The 12,916-nt window shown below is 34.5% G+C and overlaps 1 protein-coding gene across 1 annotated transcript; it reads left to right on the top strand.

The window, feature by feature from the left end:
- Window positions 1-1,248: 1,248 nt before the first annotated feature.
- On the top strand, window positions 1,249-12,713 carry LOC122241188 (phenylalanine--tRNA ligase alpha subunit-like). Its single transcript, XM_042996482.1, has 2 exons — window positions 1,249-1,617; window positions 12,600-12,713. The coding sequence occupies exons 1-2, from the start codon at window positions 1,435-1,437 to the stop codon at window positions 12,666-12,668; spliced, it is 252 nt and encodes an 83-aa protein (XP_042852416.1). The 5' UTR covers window positions 1,249-1,434; the 3' UTR covers window positions 12,669-12,713.
- Window positions 12,714-12,916: the final 203 nt, after the last annotated feature.

Raw genomic sequence — 12,916 nt, forward strand, 5'->3', positions numbered from 1 at the left:
TCATGAAAACTCTTATGGAAGAAGTAATTATCATCTTCATATAATAGGAAAATTGAGGGATTCAAGGAACTGCCTAGGGCCATCAGGCTCATAAGTAGTGTTGAAGGAAATAGAATCAAATCACTTTATTACAAATCCATGAGTGTTTCACAATATTATGAAAGTGAAATCTAGGTGGAAAAGTAGAGAAATCTCTTCATGTTGTCAAATCCACATGGAGGCTGATTTTAATAATTAGAATAAAGGTAAAAATACATTGTCCTTGATCCAAGGAATTATTCTATATTTTGTTTGTAGTGGTTATTACATGGTTGCATACATTTGCCAAAACTCATCAAGCTGTATACTTAAGTGTTTATATTATATGTAAACTATACTTCAATAAAGTTGACTACATACTACTTCTGAAAAATAGTGATATTTACATTTGCAAATTTTAATATTCTGCATCATTAGTTCATGTAAAAATAATTGATATGTAAGCATATTGATATTCTTCACTGTCACATACATTATGCAACTATTTTGATGATTTCATATATGAATATTGAATTAAGTAATCATGCTTTGTGAATCAGCTATTTATTATATATATATATATTTTTTAACTATACCGGTTTGGGTTTTCTTTTAATATCTATGCTTATAAATTCTCCAGTAAGTTTTAAAAAATACAAATTCTATTATGTGAAAAATTCTAAGAGTAAGATTTGCATTTAATACTCTTTAAGTAAAATGTAGCTGACATTTCCAAGAAACACTGATTTAATTCCGCAGATGGTTCACCAAATAATTTACTGTTTTCAGAACAGGATTCTCAAATGCTATTTGCTTGTCTAATAATATTTATCCAACCAACTTGGGAGTTCGCGTAAACATTAAAAAAATAACTTCAGCTTAACTAGAGGAAATGATTTAAAAAATAATGATTGTGGTGATAACCACAATAAGTTCTTCCTTTCTCTTCCAATTGATCGAGTACCTCTACTTACCCAGCAAAGGCTTGGCTCCTGGGTACAAGTACAAGAGCGGGGAAGAAGACGCAAACGCGTGCGCACGACGTCAGCCGCAGCCGCGCACGACCGGCCGCGCACGACGTCAGCCGCAGCTGCGCCCTCCGCCGCCCGACCCGGAAAAAGCCGATCATGAGCGCCAAGTCCTTTTCCCTGGACTTCAGAACAAGACCCTGGGCGCTATGCACTTGGCCGAGTTCCACCAGCTCGAGGGCATTGTAGCTGCCCATGATTGCACCCTGGGGCATCTCAGGGCCGTCATGAGGCAGTTCTTCACCAAGCCGGGTATCACCAAGCTGTGCTTCAAGCTGTCCTACAGGCCCTGCAGGGAACTCAGCATGTGTTTTGTGTGGTGTTCAGGGATCCCTGAGGCCTGAAGTAGTGGGTGGAGCCCAGAGTTCCCAGGCTCTTTGGTCTCAACATGTTGCTGTCTCTGGGGCTTCCTGACAACCTATGCATCATTGCTTGGGGCCTCTTCCTGGAGCACCTAATAATGATCAACTATGGCATCAATAGTATCCAGGAGCTGGTGGACCACAAGGTAAACCTACAGGTGATGTGCGACAGTCCCCTGTGCCGCCTGAACCTCGAACAGGATTTCCAGGTATGGATGGAATTTGTGGGGCATAGATGAAATATATAGGGGGCGTGCAGAGGAAGGAGAGAGGCATCGTTTACTAACTTTGGGGCCTATTTGTGGTCTATTATTTTCCATCAATCTTTGGATCTAGCCTTTGATCAATACCACAGCCTTGATTACTGTCACTTTCAAGTAAACATTACAAAATTTTTTTAAATGTTTATTATTTTTGAGAGAGAGAGAGAGAGCACAAGCAGAGGTGTAAGGGTTAAATTGTAGTGTAGGGCTAATGTTTAGCTTGAAAAATAACAGCTTTGTGTTGACACTGAAGGTTAAGAGATAACAGCCTTGCTTTGCTCTGGTAAACTATGCCTCATACTCTTGTAAATTAGGCTTCACCAATTAAGGAAACAAAAGTTCAAAGAAAAGAGCATCAGAGGCAGGGTCAAGGAGATCCACTGGTTGCAACTTAGAGGCAGAAAGTCTAAAGTAAACACCTCATTAGGCAACTGTTTCTAACTCATCTGGAAACTGTTTCTTTGTTCTGTTCCCAGGTGATGATAAAACGATGTGATCGGTTATAAAAACTCTGTACCCCGGCTGTTCGGGGCCGCACTCTTATCAAGAGTGTTGGTCCCGATCAGTCGGCCTTGCCTCTCATTGTAATAAACTTTGTTGTGACTGTCACTGGTGCCCGTAGCATTCTGTTTCAGGAGTCGTGTGGATGCAACAGAGGGGTGGGGGGCAGAGAGAGGAGGGAGGGAAGAGGATCCAAAGTGGGTCTGTGATGATAGCCCGATAGGGGAATAGAACTCACTAACGGTGAGATCACAACCTGAGCCAAAGACAGATGCTTAACCCACTGAGCTACCCAGGCACCCCTTCAAGTGAACATTTAAATTGAGATGTGTGAATCTTCCAGATTTGTCTGCAGTTTCAAAATCATTTTTTGTCCCTTCAAGTTTCTCTGTATTTCCATATAAATTTTAGAGTCACTTCTATCTTCAAAAATCTTGCTGGAATTTTACTTAGTATTGCACTGAATCTCAACTGATCAAATTGGGAATCATTTATTTTTTAATGATATTGAGTCTTCCAGTTCAAGAATGTGGTATTTATTTCATTTATTTATAGTTTTTAACATCTGTAACCTGAACATATTTGTTAGGTTTTTTTTCTGCTGTTTTAATTTTATTTAGTGCTCTGGTAAATGATATTTATTTTCTTAATTCCAGTTGTTCATTGCAAGTAGGTAGAAATAAAATTGATATTTTTATGTTAACTTTGTATTGTAGGACTTGATAAACTCATTATTTGTTATAGAAAATTATCTGAGTTTTTCAGATTTTCCACATAGAAAGTAATTTATTCTGTGAATAAAAAACATTTTACTTCTGCTGTTAAATTCTGTATGCTATTAATTTATTTGACTTGATCATGGCATTGGCTACCATATTTAGTGCAATGTTGAATATGAGTGAAGAGCAAGGGAGAGTGTTCTTGCCTTGTTCCTGATTTAAGGAGAAACCACATAAGCCTTCATAGAAGGTATGATGTTAAAAGTAGGCTAGTATAGATATCCTTCTTAGATGGAGTAATTTCCTTTTATTCCATATTTAACTGAGAGTTTATCATAAATTAATCTTTTTTCAACTGCTTTTCTTTCCATTTATTGATAGGATCTTGAGCTCTTTCTTGTTAGGTCTGTTAATATGATGAATCACATTAATTGATATATAGATTGTTGAACTTGCCTTGTATTATTGGAATAAATTCCATTTTGTTGTGATGTATTATTTTTTCTATTTATTGGTTGAATACACCTGCAAATATTTTTGAGGAGAAAATTTGAATTTTATGTTCATAATAAGTTATTTCTAAAGCTGCCAAACTTCTGCCAGGATAGCCCAGAATGACCAAAGAATACATTTAGATTTATGTGGTGGTTATAAGAAATTTGTGTCTTGCTAGGGAGATGCCTGTATTTTTACTTCTGAAAAATAACTATTTATCTTGAATTTGCTGTATAGCATTATAATATGTTTTCATTTACTGTGACCAGCAAAATGAATGGTGATTGGAAGGGACATTGTTTATTTAATACAAGTATTAAGAAGAGGGTTTCTTTATAACTTGCAGGCACACTCGGGATTTTTGCCCCAGTTTTAAAGAATGACAGCAAAAGCACCTTTATCTGACATTTAGGATGATTAAATTTTGAAAAATCACTTGGCATATTCAGCATGACTCCACAGGGTGCTCTAGCTTTATAAGGCAATGGATCATGTTAGCTTAACTTATATTTAAGATTTGCTGGCCTGATATTATTGTGTTAGGCAGTATTGCTGAAATGGAAACATAAAATTTTGCTGCCATGAGATCAAGTTTGCGCCTGCCCTACACTATAAATTAGTTCCATAAAGTTTTAAAATGCAGTGTTTATTCTGGTTCCAGCAGTATTGTGAAATAGCAAACTGTGCTTAAATATATAAAATTAAGCCTACTCTTTGTGAAAACATTTTTTTTTTTCATTCATGTATCATTGAAATTCAGGAGTAAAGGTTACTTAACCACTAAGAAGGCTTATATGAAGCTAAAAGAAAAAAAGGCCAATTGTGTTGAGAGTTCATTTTTTAAAGCAGCATATTCTTCTGGCCCGTAATACCTAATTTTTATGAGCCTACATATGTATTGGCTACTACTAAAATAATAACAAGGATGTAATGAGACATGCAAATAATACTTTAGAATAATACAGTGTTCATAAAAAGTATACCATCTATGACATTGTACTTTGAAAATATATGTTTAAGCAGAAATATTAAATAAATTTGAAAAATGAGTCTAACTCAATTTTAAAAGCACAAAATTTGTTACATGTTAATTCAGCCATTTTCAGAAAAAAATTCACAAATAGTTTGTGACAAAAAATCAGTTAACATTGGAAAATAACTTGAAAAATATAAGGCAGAGTATCCTTTCGGCAAAGAAATGAGTAGACAAAATAATTTATATAACTCATTGAGTTTTTTCTATCACTCAGTTTTAAAAAGGAAATAGTGTTGCTCTTAAACAAAGCATGAAAGTATTGGAAGAGTGGATCATTACTTGGTAGCTATAAAATGATCTTATTGTTAACAACTTATAGAATAATATTAACACATACAGTATGTCAAAATTTATAACCATTTAAAATTTTTCTTGTTTAACAACTATGTATAATTCTATGGAAGTATTTTTTGATTTGCATATTTGCAAGCATTTAGTTCATTTTCTTGCCAATGTAGGACAAATTAAGTAAAACGGTAGCTTTCTTTTTTACCTCAAATATGCTATTGTTGAAAGGAAAAGTAGTAAAATGGGCTTTTGGTAGTCTATGTAAAAGTGACTGTAACCACTTCTAAGTTCTTATATATAAGAGATACCATATGTGACTAAAATTATCTTTGTTTTCTTTTTTTAATTTTTTTACTGTTTACTTATTTTTGAGAGAGAGAGGCAGAGCATGAGCAAGGGAGGGAAAGAGAGAGAGGGAGACACAGAATCTGAAGTGGGCTCCAGGCTCTGAGCTGTCAGCATAGAGCCCGATGTGGGGCTCAAACTCATGCACTGCGAGATCATGACCTGAGCCAAAGTCAGATGATTGACTGAGCTGCCCAGGTGCCCCTAAAATTATCTTTCTTATTGTATTTATTGAACTAGACTCATCTGCTGACTGATGTAAAATAATATGAGCTATATACAATTTCACTATGACAAGGAAATAAATGATATTATGACAAAAATTTTAGTTGTACCCAATTCTTTCCTAAAATAAATTTTTAATTTAATTTTTAATTGAAGTATAATTACCATATAGTGCTATGTTAGTTTCAAGTGTACAACATAAGAATTCAACAATTCTCTACATTACTCAGTGCTCACCACAGTAAGTGTAGTCACCATCTGTCTCACCAAACAATGTTATTACAATCTTATTGACTATCTTGATTTAATGTACTGGAGACATAAAATAGCATCTATCATATATGAAGTGCTTAGAAAAGAGAATTTCATATTATTTACTTGACAATTCTATACATCTATGACACTAAGCATTATAAGATAAATTGCTTAAATCTTAGTGTACAATAAAATGAGGTGAATTTTCTAAGTTGTCCAAACTTTTAAAAAGAACTTATTTTGTGATGTCCATTTTAAATATTTAAGAAAAATTGGAAAAATATTCCTAAATTGGCCAATAAACTGAAGTTAAAAATACTCAGCCTGTTAAATTAAGCAACATGTAAAAATATTGACTGATCATATCTTTTTCATTAGGATATCAATTAAGCATAATTATGTTAGAAATTGTGTTACAATCATAATTATTAGCAAGAATTTGTGTTAGGTACATTTATGTATAGGTAGAAATTTAATCAATCTAATATATCATTTGGAAATTATTCTAAAGTTATTTGTTAAATCTATAAGATTTAGAGGTGCCAGTTGATTTTATAGGAATCCATAGATCAAAAATAACATTTTATGTTACTCTACCTGGTCATTAAACACTACGGCAACACAGTTGCTGGCCACAGCAAAAGTTTCATCCTAAACTCTATCATCAATGTGAAGAAACAAACATATCAGTGTTAATATTTTATTTTTTTTATTGTTTTTTTAAGTTTTTGTTAGAGAGAGAAAGGGCACACAAGCAGGGGAGAGGGACAGAGGGAGAGAGAGAGAGAGAGAGAGAGAGAGAGAGAAAGAGAGAGAGAAAGACAGAGAGAAAGAGAGGGAATCTTAAGCAGGCTCCACGTTCAGTGCAGAGCCTGATACAGGGCTGGATCCCATGACCCTGGCATCATGACCTGACCCAAAATCAAGAGTCAGAAGCTCAGCCAAATGAGCCACCCAGGTGCCCTATCAGTGTTAATATTTTGATGATAATGAAATGTTAATATTTTAGTTCCTCCTGTCTACATTTAAAAAAAATAATCCTCTGCAGATTTTTTCTTCTATATTTTGTTTAAACTTTATTCAGTGTTTACTGTAGTTAGGTATACAGTGAATATAAATAATGTCATTTTTATATTCAGTATAAACTACAGTGGCTTTCATGTCTTCTTAAAATGTCCTACAATTTTATTTGGATTTACCTAAAGAGATGCTTAATATGTGTTTATGAAAACTGTTTTCTGTAGTCACCACATACTACCCACTATGTGTGCTATTAAGGGGGAAAATTGTATGTTTGTGTGTGTAACATTTGTGAATAAAATAAGAAGATGACAATTTCCTTCCATTGTCATAATGGAACATCATTTAGCAGGCTTACTAAACTATTATTAATTACATAGGAAAATGCAGTTGTGTTTATCCTGGCTATTTATTATGTGATTAGCACCCAGACATTATGGTGTTATATGTTAACTTGTGGATTTCTGTATAGTAGAAAAGATAATTTTAGTGCCATATTTTTAATGCTCTGTAGATCATTAACCAGTTTTGTATCTATTAACGTATTTAATTTAGCATTCCTTTGGGTGATTACAAAATTGTTCAGTTTTCAAAATATTTTTTAAACGTTTACTTATATTTGAGAGAGAGAGGGAGACAGATTGTGAGTGGGAAGGTCAGAGAGAGAGGGTGATACAGAATCTGAAGCAGGCTCCAGGCTCTGAACTGTCAGCACAGAGCCCGATGCGGAGCTCGAACCCACAAACTGTGAGATCATGATCTGAGCCGAAGTCGGATGCTCAACTGACTGAGCCACAGGCACCCCTCAAAATGTTTTTTGAACCAACTTTACTATCTCATGGGTTCCTTGATTAATATTTTGAACAAAACATTGTTTTGTATTTATATGAAGGCCATGTTTTTAAATTTTGAAAACTGTATATAGCCCCTGTATATAATGATTCCAATTTGATAAGTAGGAAATTTGTGGTTTTGAAAATTTTATTTTGGTACTAATTTTCACTAGATCATGACTAAAGGCAGAATAATATGGCACTGTTTTAGATTTCTTCTAGAGGCTGATTCAGTCATTATCTCAAAGTATTTAATGAAGTTTAAAAATGAGGTGAATTTCCTCAAGTAATTTAATACATCTGTTTCCTTATAAGGCCCTTCATTTATGCTTTTGCATTCTACTTTTGAAATGTGTTCAGAAAGACATGAATTGTGCTATATCACTACAGCTTCAGGCGAACATTTATACAAGCTCTCAAAGCTTAAAAGAGCTTATTTTTCTTCTTGAAAACAATCTTTTCAAACTACATAACTTTGCTACATATATGAAAAATGGAATGGAAAAGAATTGGCTCCGCTTAGAGAAAATAGTATTTCCATAGAACACTGACTACCTAATTGTGATAATGCATTAATCTATCTGTGATTACATTGAAAATATTGACAAGCAGTCTTCAGCAGATGCATCTGCGATCCCAACAGTTCATTTGCAGACTAAACGTACAGATTTCAGCCATCTCTGCATATTTCCTGACAAAGCTTTTCCCAGTCTTCTTGGTTGTGTGTTTTCCCATTCTTATCCTAAGACATATATTTCTATAGGCTAGAGATAAGATTAGAAACTTCTAGCAACATAAATATGATTCTGTTTCAAATTCTCAAATGAACTATGTTGGTTAAGGTTTTTGATTTCTACTGCAGGTAATCGCTGATTCGTAAACTTAAAAATGTCCAATCATTTTTTTAATGAAGCTCCAGAGTTCCTTTACATCACTTTAATAGATGATATTATTACTTGGTGGTTTGGTGATCATATATTTCTGAATGTTAAATAACATTATTATGAGATTTTGAGTCATTCTACCATGCTATTGTATCTTCTTTGATCTTTACTTTTTGAGCCTTAATAAATAAAAATATCCTCCATTAATGTTTAATTTACATTATTATCAAGGCTGATTATGTCACTTAAAGTGTTAAAATTGATAACTGAGGTTTCTGTACTTCCTCACATCATTTAATTTTACAACACCTGATTAAAAATCATTTTTTAAGCCTTTCCCACCAATTTTATGTTTTAAAAAAACATCTAATTTTTTTTTTTTGCTTTAGATTGAATCAAGAATGGAGATAGTGTTTTGGGGTTTACAGCACTAGCTGAATTGTAGTGTTTTTGACATTTGTAGACGTGATTTGTTTGTTTTGTTTTATTTTTACACAAACCCTATGACCTCTAGCTTATATAAGTGAGCCAGAATTAAAAATTCTGCAATTCATATGACTTCTATCAAGGTAACAATTACTGCATGTTGAGAACTATGAGTATCTCTAGCCTTTTTTGAAATTTCTGATCCACTGTTACAGAGAAATAGCTGCAAGAAATGAAAACAGGGATTCTAGGTATGTGGCCAGTAGCATATTTTCTAGTTTATTTTACCTCTAAGTTCACTTGGCAAAGACACCAAGCAAAATATGCAATACATATTTTAGGCACTGCTCCATGATATAATTGACAATTAATTTTGTGTGATCAAGGAACCTGTGTTTTGAGTGAAAAATAATAATTGTCCATCTTTAAAAATATTAGGGAGTAACACCATGCACATGACTGTGGAAAAATTTCATTTTCTTTATCTGTGAAATCAGAATAATAATTATGCTTTCTTCATAGGGTTATAGTGAAAATAGAATATTTGTGAAACAATAAATTGTATAAGAACAATTTGTAGACAAAAATACTGGATAAGAATATGTCAATATGAAATATGACTATTTTCATAGCAGCTTAAGGACAATTACTTTCATGTATGGTATCTGATATGTATATCATTTGTATAGTCCCAATTGGTAGATAAAATAACTCTTATTCAGACTTTATAAATAAGGAAATAAAGTTTGAAATGCTCCTAAATACTATTAAACACCAAGAAAACTGATAAATTGATAAATAATAAGGCCTCAAATTCAGAACTTCTGATTCCAAATGTAAAATTCTTTTCATTACACCAAAATGAAAGAACTCCAATCTTTTGAGTGAGAAATAGCAAAGAATGCGGATGATTTTTCCAGCATAAGCAATGTGTTTAGAGTACTTGAGTTACATGATTTTTTCAGAATTTGAAACTATTCAAAGATATGTCACAATTTTTATGTTAGTAGTAGAATAATCTTGCACAAAAGAATATATATTCTAAAGAAAATACACACACACACACATACACACACACACACGTATGTATGTTTATTCATTTTTGAGAGAGAAAGGTGGGGAGGGGCAGAGAAAGACGGAGACAGAGGATTCAAAGTGAACTTTGAGCTGGCAATAATGAGCCAGCGCCTGATGCAGGGCTTGAGTTCATGAACCATGAGATCATGACCTGAGCTGAAGTTGGATGCTCAACCCATTGAGCCACCCAGGTGCCCTTATATATTATTTTACATTATTTGAATAATTGTCTAATATTGAACTGATAAAATTATATAAATTACATAGTCTTTATTATAAAGCAAAACTCATCTAAACAACTGTTTGTTTATCAGTACTTGACTCAAAAATATTTCTTTGCTCCATCCACCAATCTGAAATTGCTATTTAAAAACATTTACTAGAGTAGTTTCATTTCTCCACTTAGAACCTTGAACCACTTAAGCTGAGACAGACCTCAGAGTAATATATATTCTAACTTCCCCTTTCTGAAATATGGCAAAGACTGGTGAGATGGATGTATTGGTCAGTGTTCAGCTAGAGAAACAGAACATATGGGATACAAACACACACATAAATATGTGCATATATGCATGTATATACAAACATAAGTATGTATACGTATATGTAATAAATATGTATTACTTGTAAGGAATATATATTTATTCATGTATTATAAGCAATGGATGCATTTTTATATAAGTGCATATTTATTTTATGGAACTGGCTTATGTAATTGTGGCCAAGAAAACCTAAAATCCAGGAGGTGGACAATCAGGAAGGAAAGGGAAGATCATGAGCAGAGTGGAACCTCAACGGCACAGGCTAAAGTTTGTTGTTGATAGGCTAAAATGTCTTAGGATGGGTCTCTGCCCTCTCTTAGAAGTCTTCTAATTAAGTCAGACCCTTCTGATTCACTTAAAACCAACTGATTAGGGACTTCAGTCCCATCTATCAAATCACTTCACAGCTATACCTGGTAATATTTAACTGAATAATAGGAGACATTGTGTCTTGTTACAAAAATACTGCTGCTTTTCTTCTGTCCTCCACCTGTTTTGAGAGAATATCATTTATAGCTACCTGAATCAGAAGCATACTAGAAAGGGAATTCTGGGGACTATAATTCAGCTTAGCCAAACTGACATATTAAAAACTAGCCCAGTGACATTCTTCCTTACTTCTGTAATTCTAATACATTAGGCTTTGATAGCAGGTTTTCTGGTGATGCTTTGGGCAGTTTAATAATTTGGAGGTTACACCAAGATTCATTTGATAGGCCCTTGCTTTGGCAACCCAAGACTCTTGACTCAAAAGCAGTGTTCTCCAGTGAAGCAGCTTTGGACTCACTCAGGGGTCTGTTTGGCCACAAAAATGGCTAAGCTTCTCATTCCGTTCAGAATTCTATTTTCATTGAAGTTAGATCAAATGTGAGACTTTATTTATTGTATCTAAAGAAGTAAAATTTCTTTTAAGAATCTTTTGGCTATGTGGGGAGCCTGGGTGGCTCAGTTGGTTGGGCAGCCAACTTTGGCTCAGGTCTTGATCTCGTGGTCTGTGGGTTTGGGCCCCACTTCGGGCTCTGTGCTGGCAGCTCAGAGCCTGGAGCCTGCTTTCGATTCTGTATATCCCTCTCTCTTCTGCCCCTCTGCTGCTTGCTCTCTGTCTCTCTCTCAAATAATAAACATTAAAAAAATTAAAAATCTTTGGCTATCTGATCTTACTGGAAAAACTTTCATCGTTTGTGGAAAATGATCTTGTTGCTGTTAACATTACTATTTGTCAGTCTTCATTAGTTTTTTAGTACTAAGTCTATAAAATATTCATAAGGAAAGAATGATTATAGGCCTCAGTAAATTTATTCCTTGACCTGGCTCTTGGGTCTGAGGAGTTCAGAAGGTAGCTTTTCAGAACAGCAACTTTTGGACAGATTTTGCTACAGACCACTTATAAAAACTTATGAGAATTTTTCTCAGGCTGTCATGCTTTGTCTAGGAGATTTGTTCTGTGAGAAACTCCTCTCCAAGCCTTCTATATGCTAGGAGTCCTTGACTGTGAGATTGGGGTTAGATGCCCCAGAAACAAGTTGATAAGAAACTTTCAGACTGGTCTTTGTCAGTTTATTTATTTAAAACAATTTTTTTAATGATTATTTATTTTTGAGAGAGAGAGAGAGCGCAAGTAGGGGAGGGGCAGAGAGAGGGAGACACAGAATCTGAAGCAGGCTCCGGGCTCTGAGCTCTGAGCTGTCCACACAGAGCCCAAGGTGGGGCTCAAATCCACAGACCTCAAGGTCATGACCTGAGCTGAAGTCAGAAGCTTAACTGACTGAACCACCCAGGTGCCCCTGGTCTTTGCCAGTTTAAACAGAACGCCATGCCCTCTCGAAGCCAAGACAGTATTTAAATTACTGCTGTCTTTCATTCATTGAGTTGCCACTCTAAATAGCATAATTTCATCAAAGAAAATTTATAATTACAGTGGTGACTATGAGGAGCTTTTGAGGTAGACAATTTATTTTTACATAAGTTTACATAGAATATAAACTAAGTAAATTCCAAAATATTCAAAGGTCTGTACTTTTTTATTGGTGTGAAGAATCTAAGTTGTTTTCCAAATTGGTTGTAACATTTTACATCCCCACCAGCAAGGTATGAAGTTTCCTTGCCAAAACTTAAGATGGTCTGTATTTTTTATTATAAACCATTTAGTGAGTGTGAAATGGTTTTTGCATTATGGTTTTAACTTTCATTTTTCTAAAGCATATTTTGTCTATTTGTCTACATAAAAACCCAGTCGAATTTATGATCATGTGTTCTGAAACTATATTTAACTCATTTATTAGTGTGAGTACCATCTTTGTGATTGCCACTTCAGTGACCATTGGACCGACTGGATTCTATGGCTGAAGTAACAGAGCAGCTAGCACTGCAGTCTAGACCCGTTGCAGGACCTCACATAAAACGAGCACCTTTTCAGGTTACTTGGCAAACGGACTGGGGAAGCACAATAAAATGAGGGTGTTATCTCCAAAATCCAGTGAAACCCACTAGTCATTGTGCCTCTTTTTTGGTTGTGGGAGGGGACAGACGCAACAACTTAATTTATGAGGGATATCTTGGCATGTACCATACTTGATAGGCTGGACTTTTAGAAATTCCA

The sequence above is a fragment of the Panthera tigris genome, chromosome C1 (genome assembly GCF_018350195.1).
Source record: "Panthera tigris isolate Pti1 chromosome C1, P.tigris_Pti1_mat1.1, whole genome shotgun sequence".
Lineage (NCBI taxonomy): Eukaryota > Metazoa > Chordata > Mammalia > Carnivora > Felidae > Panthera > Panthera tigris.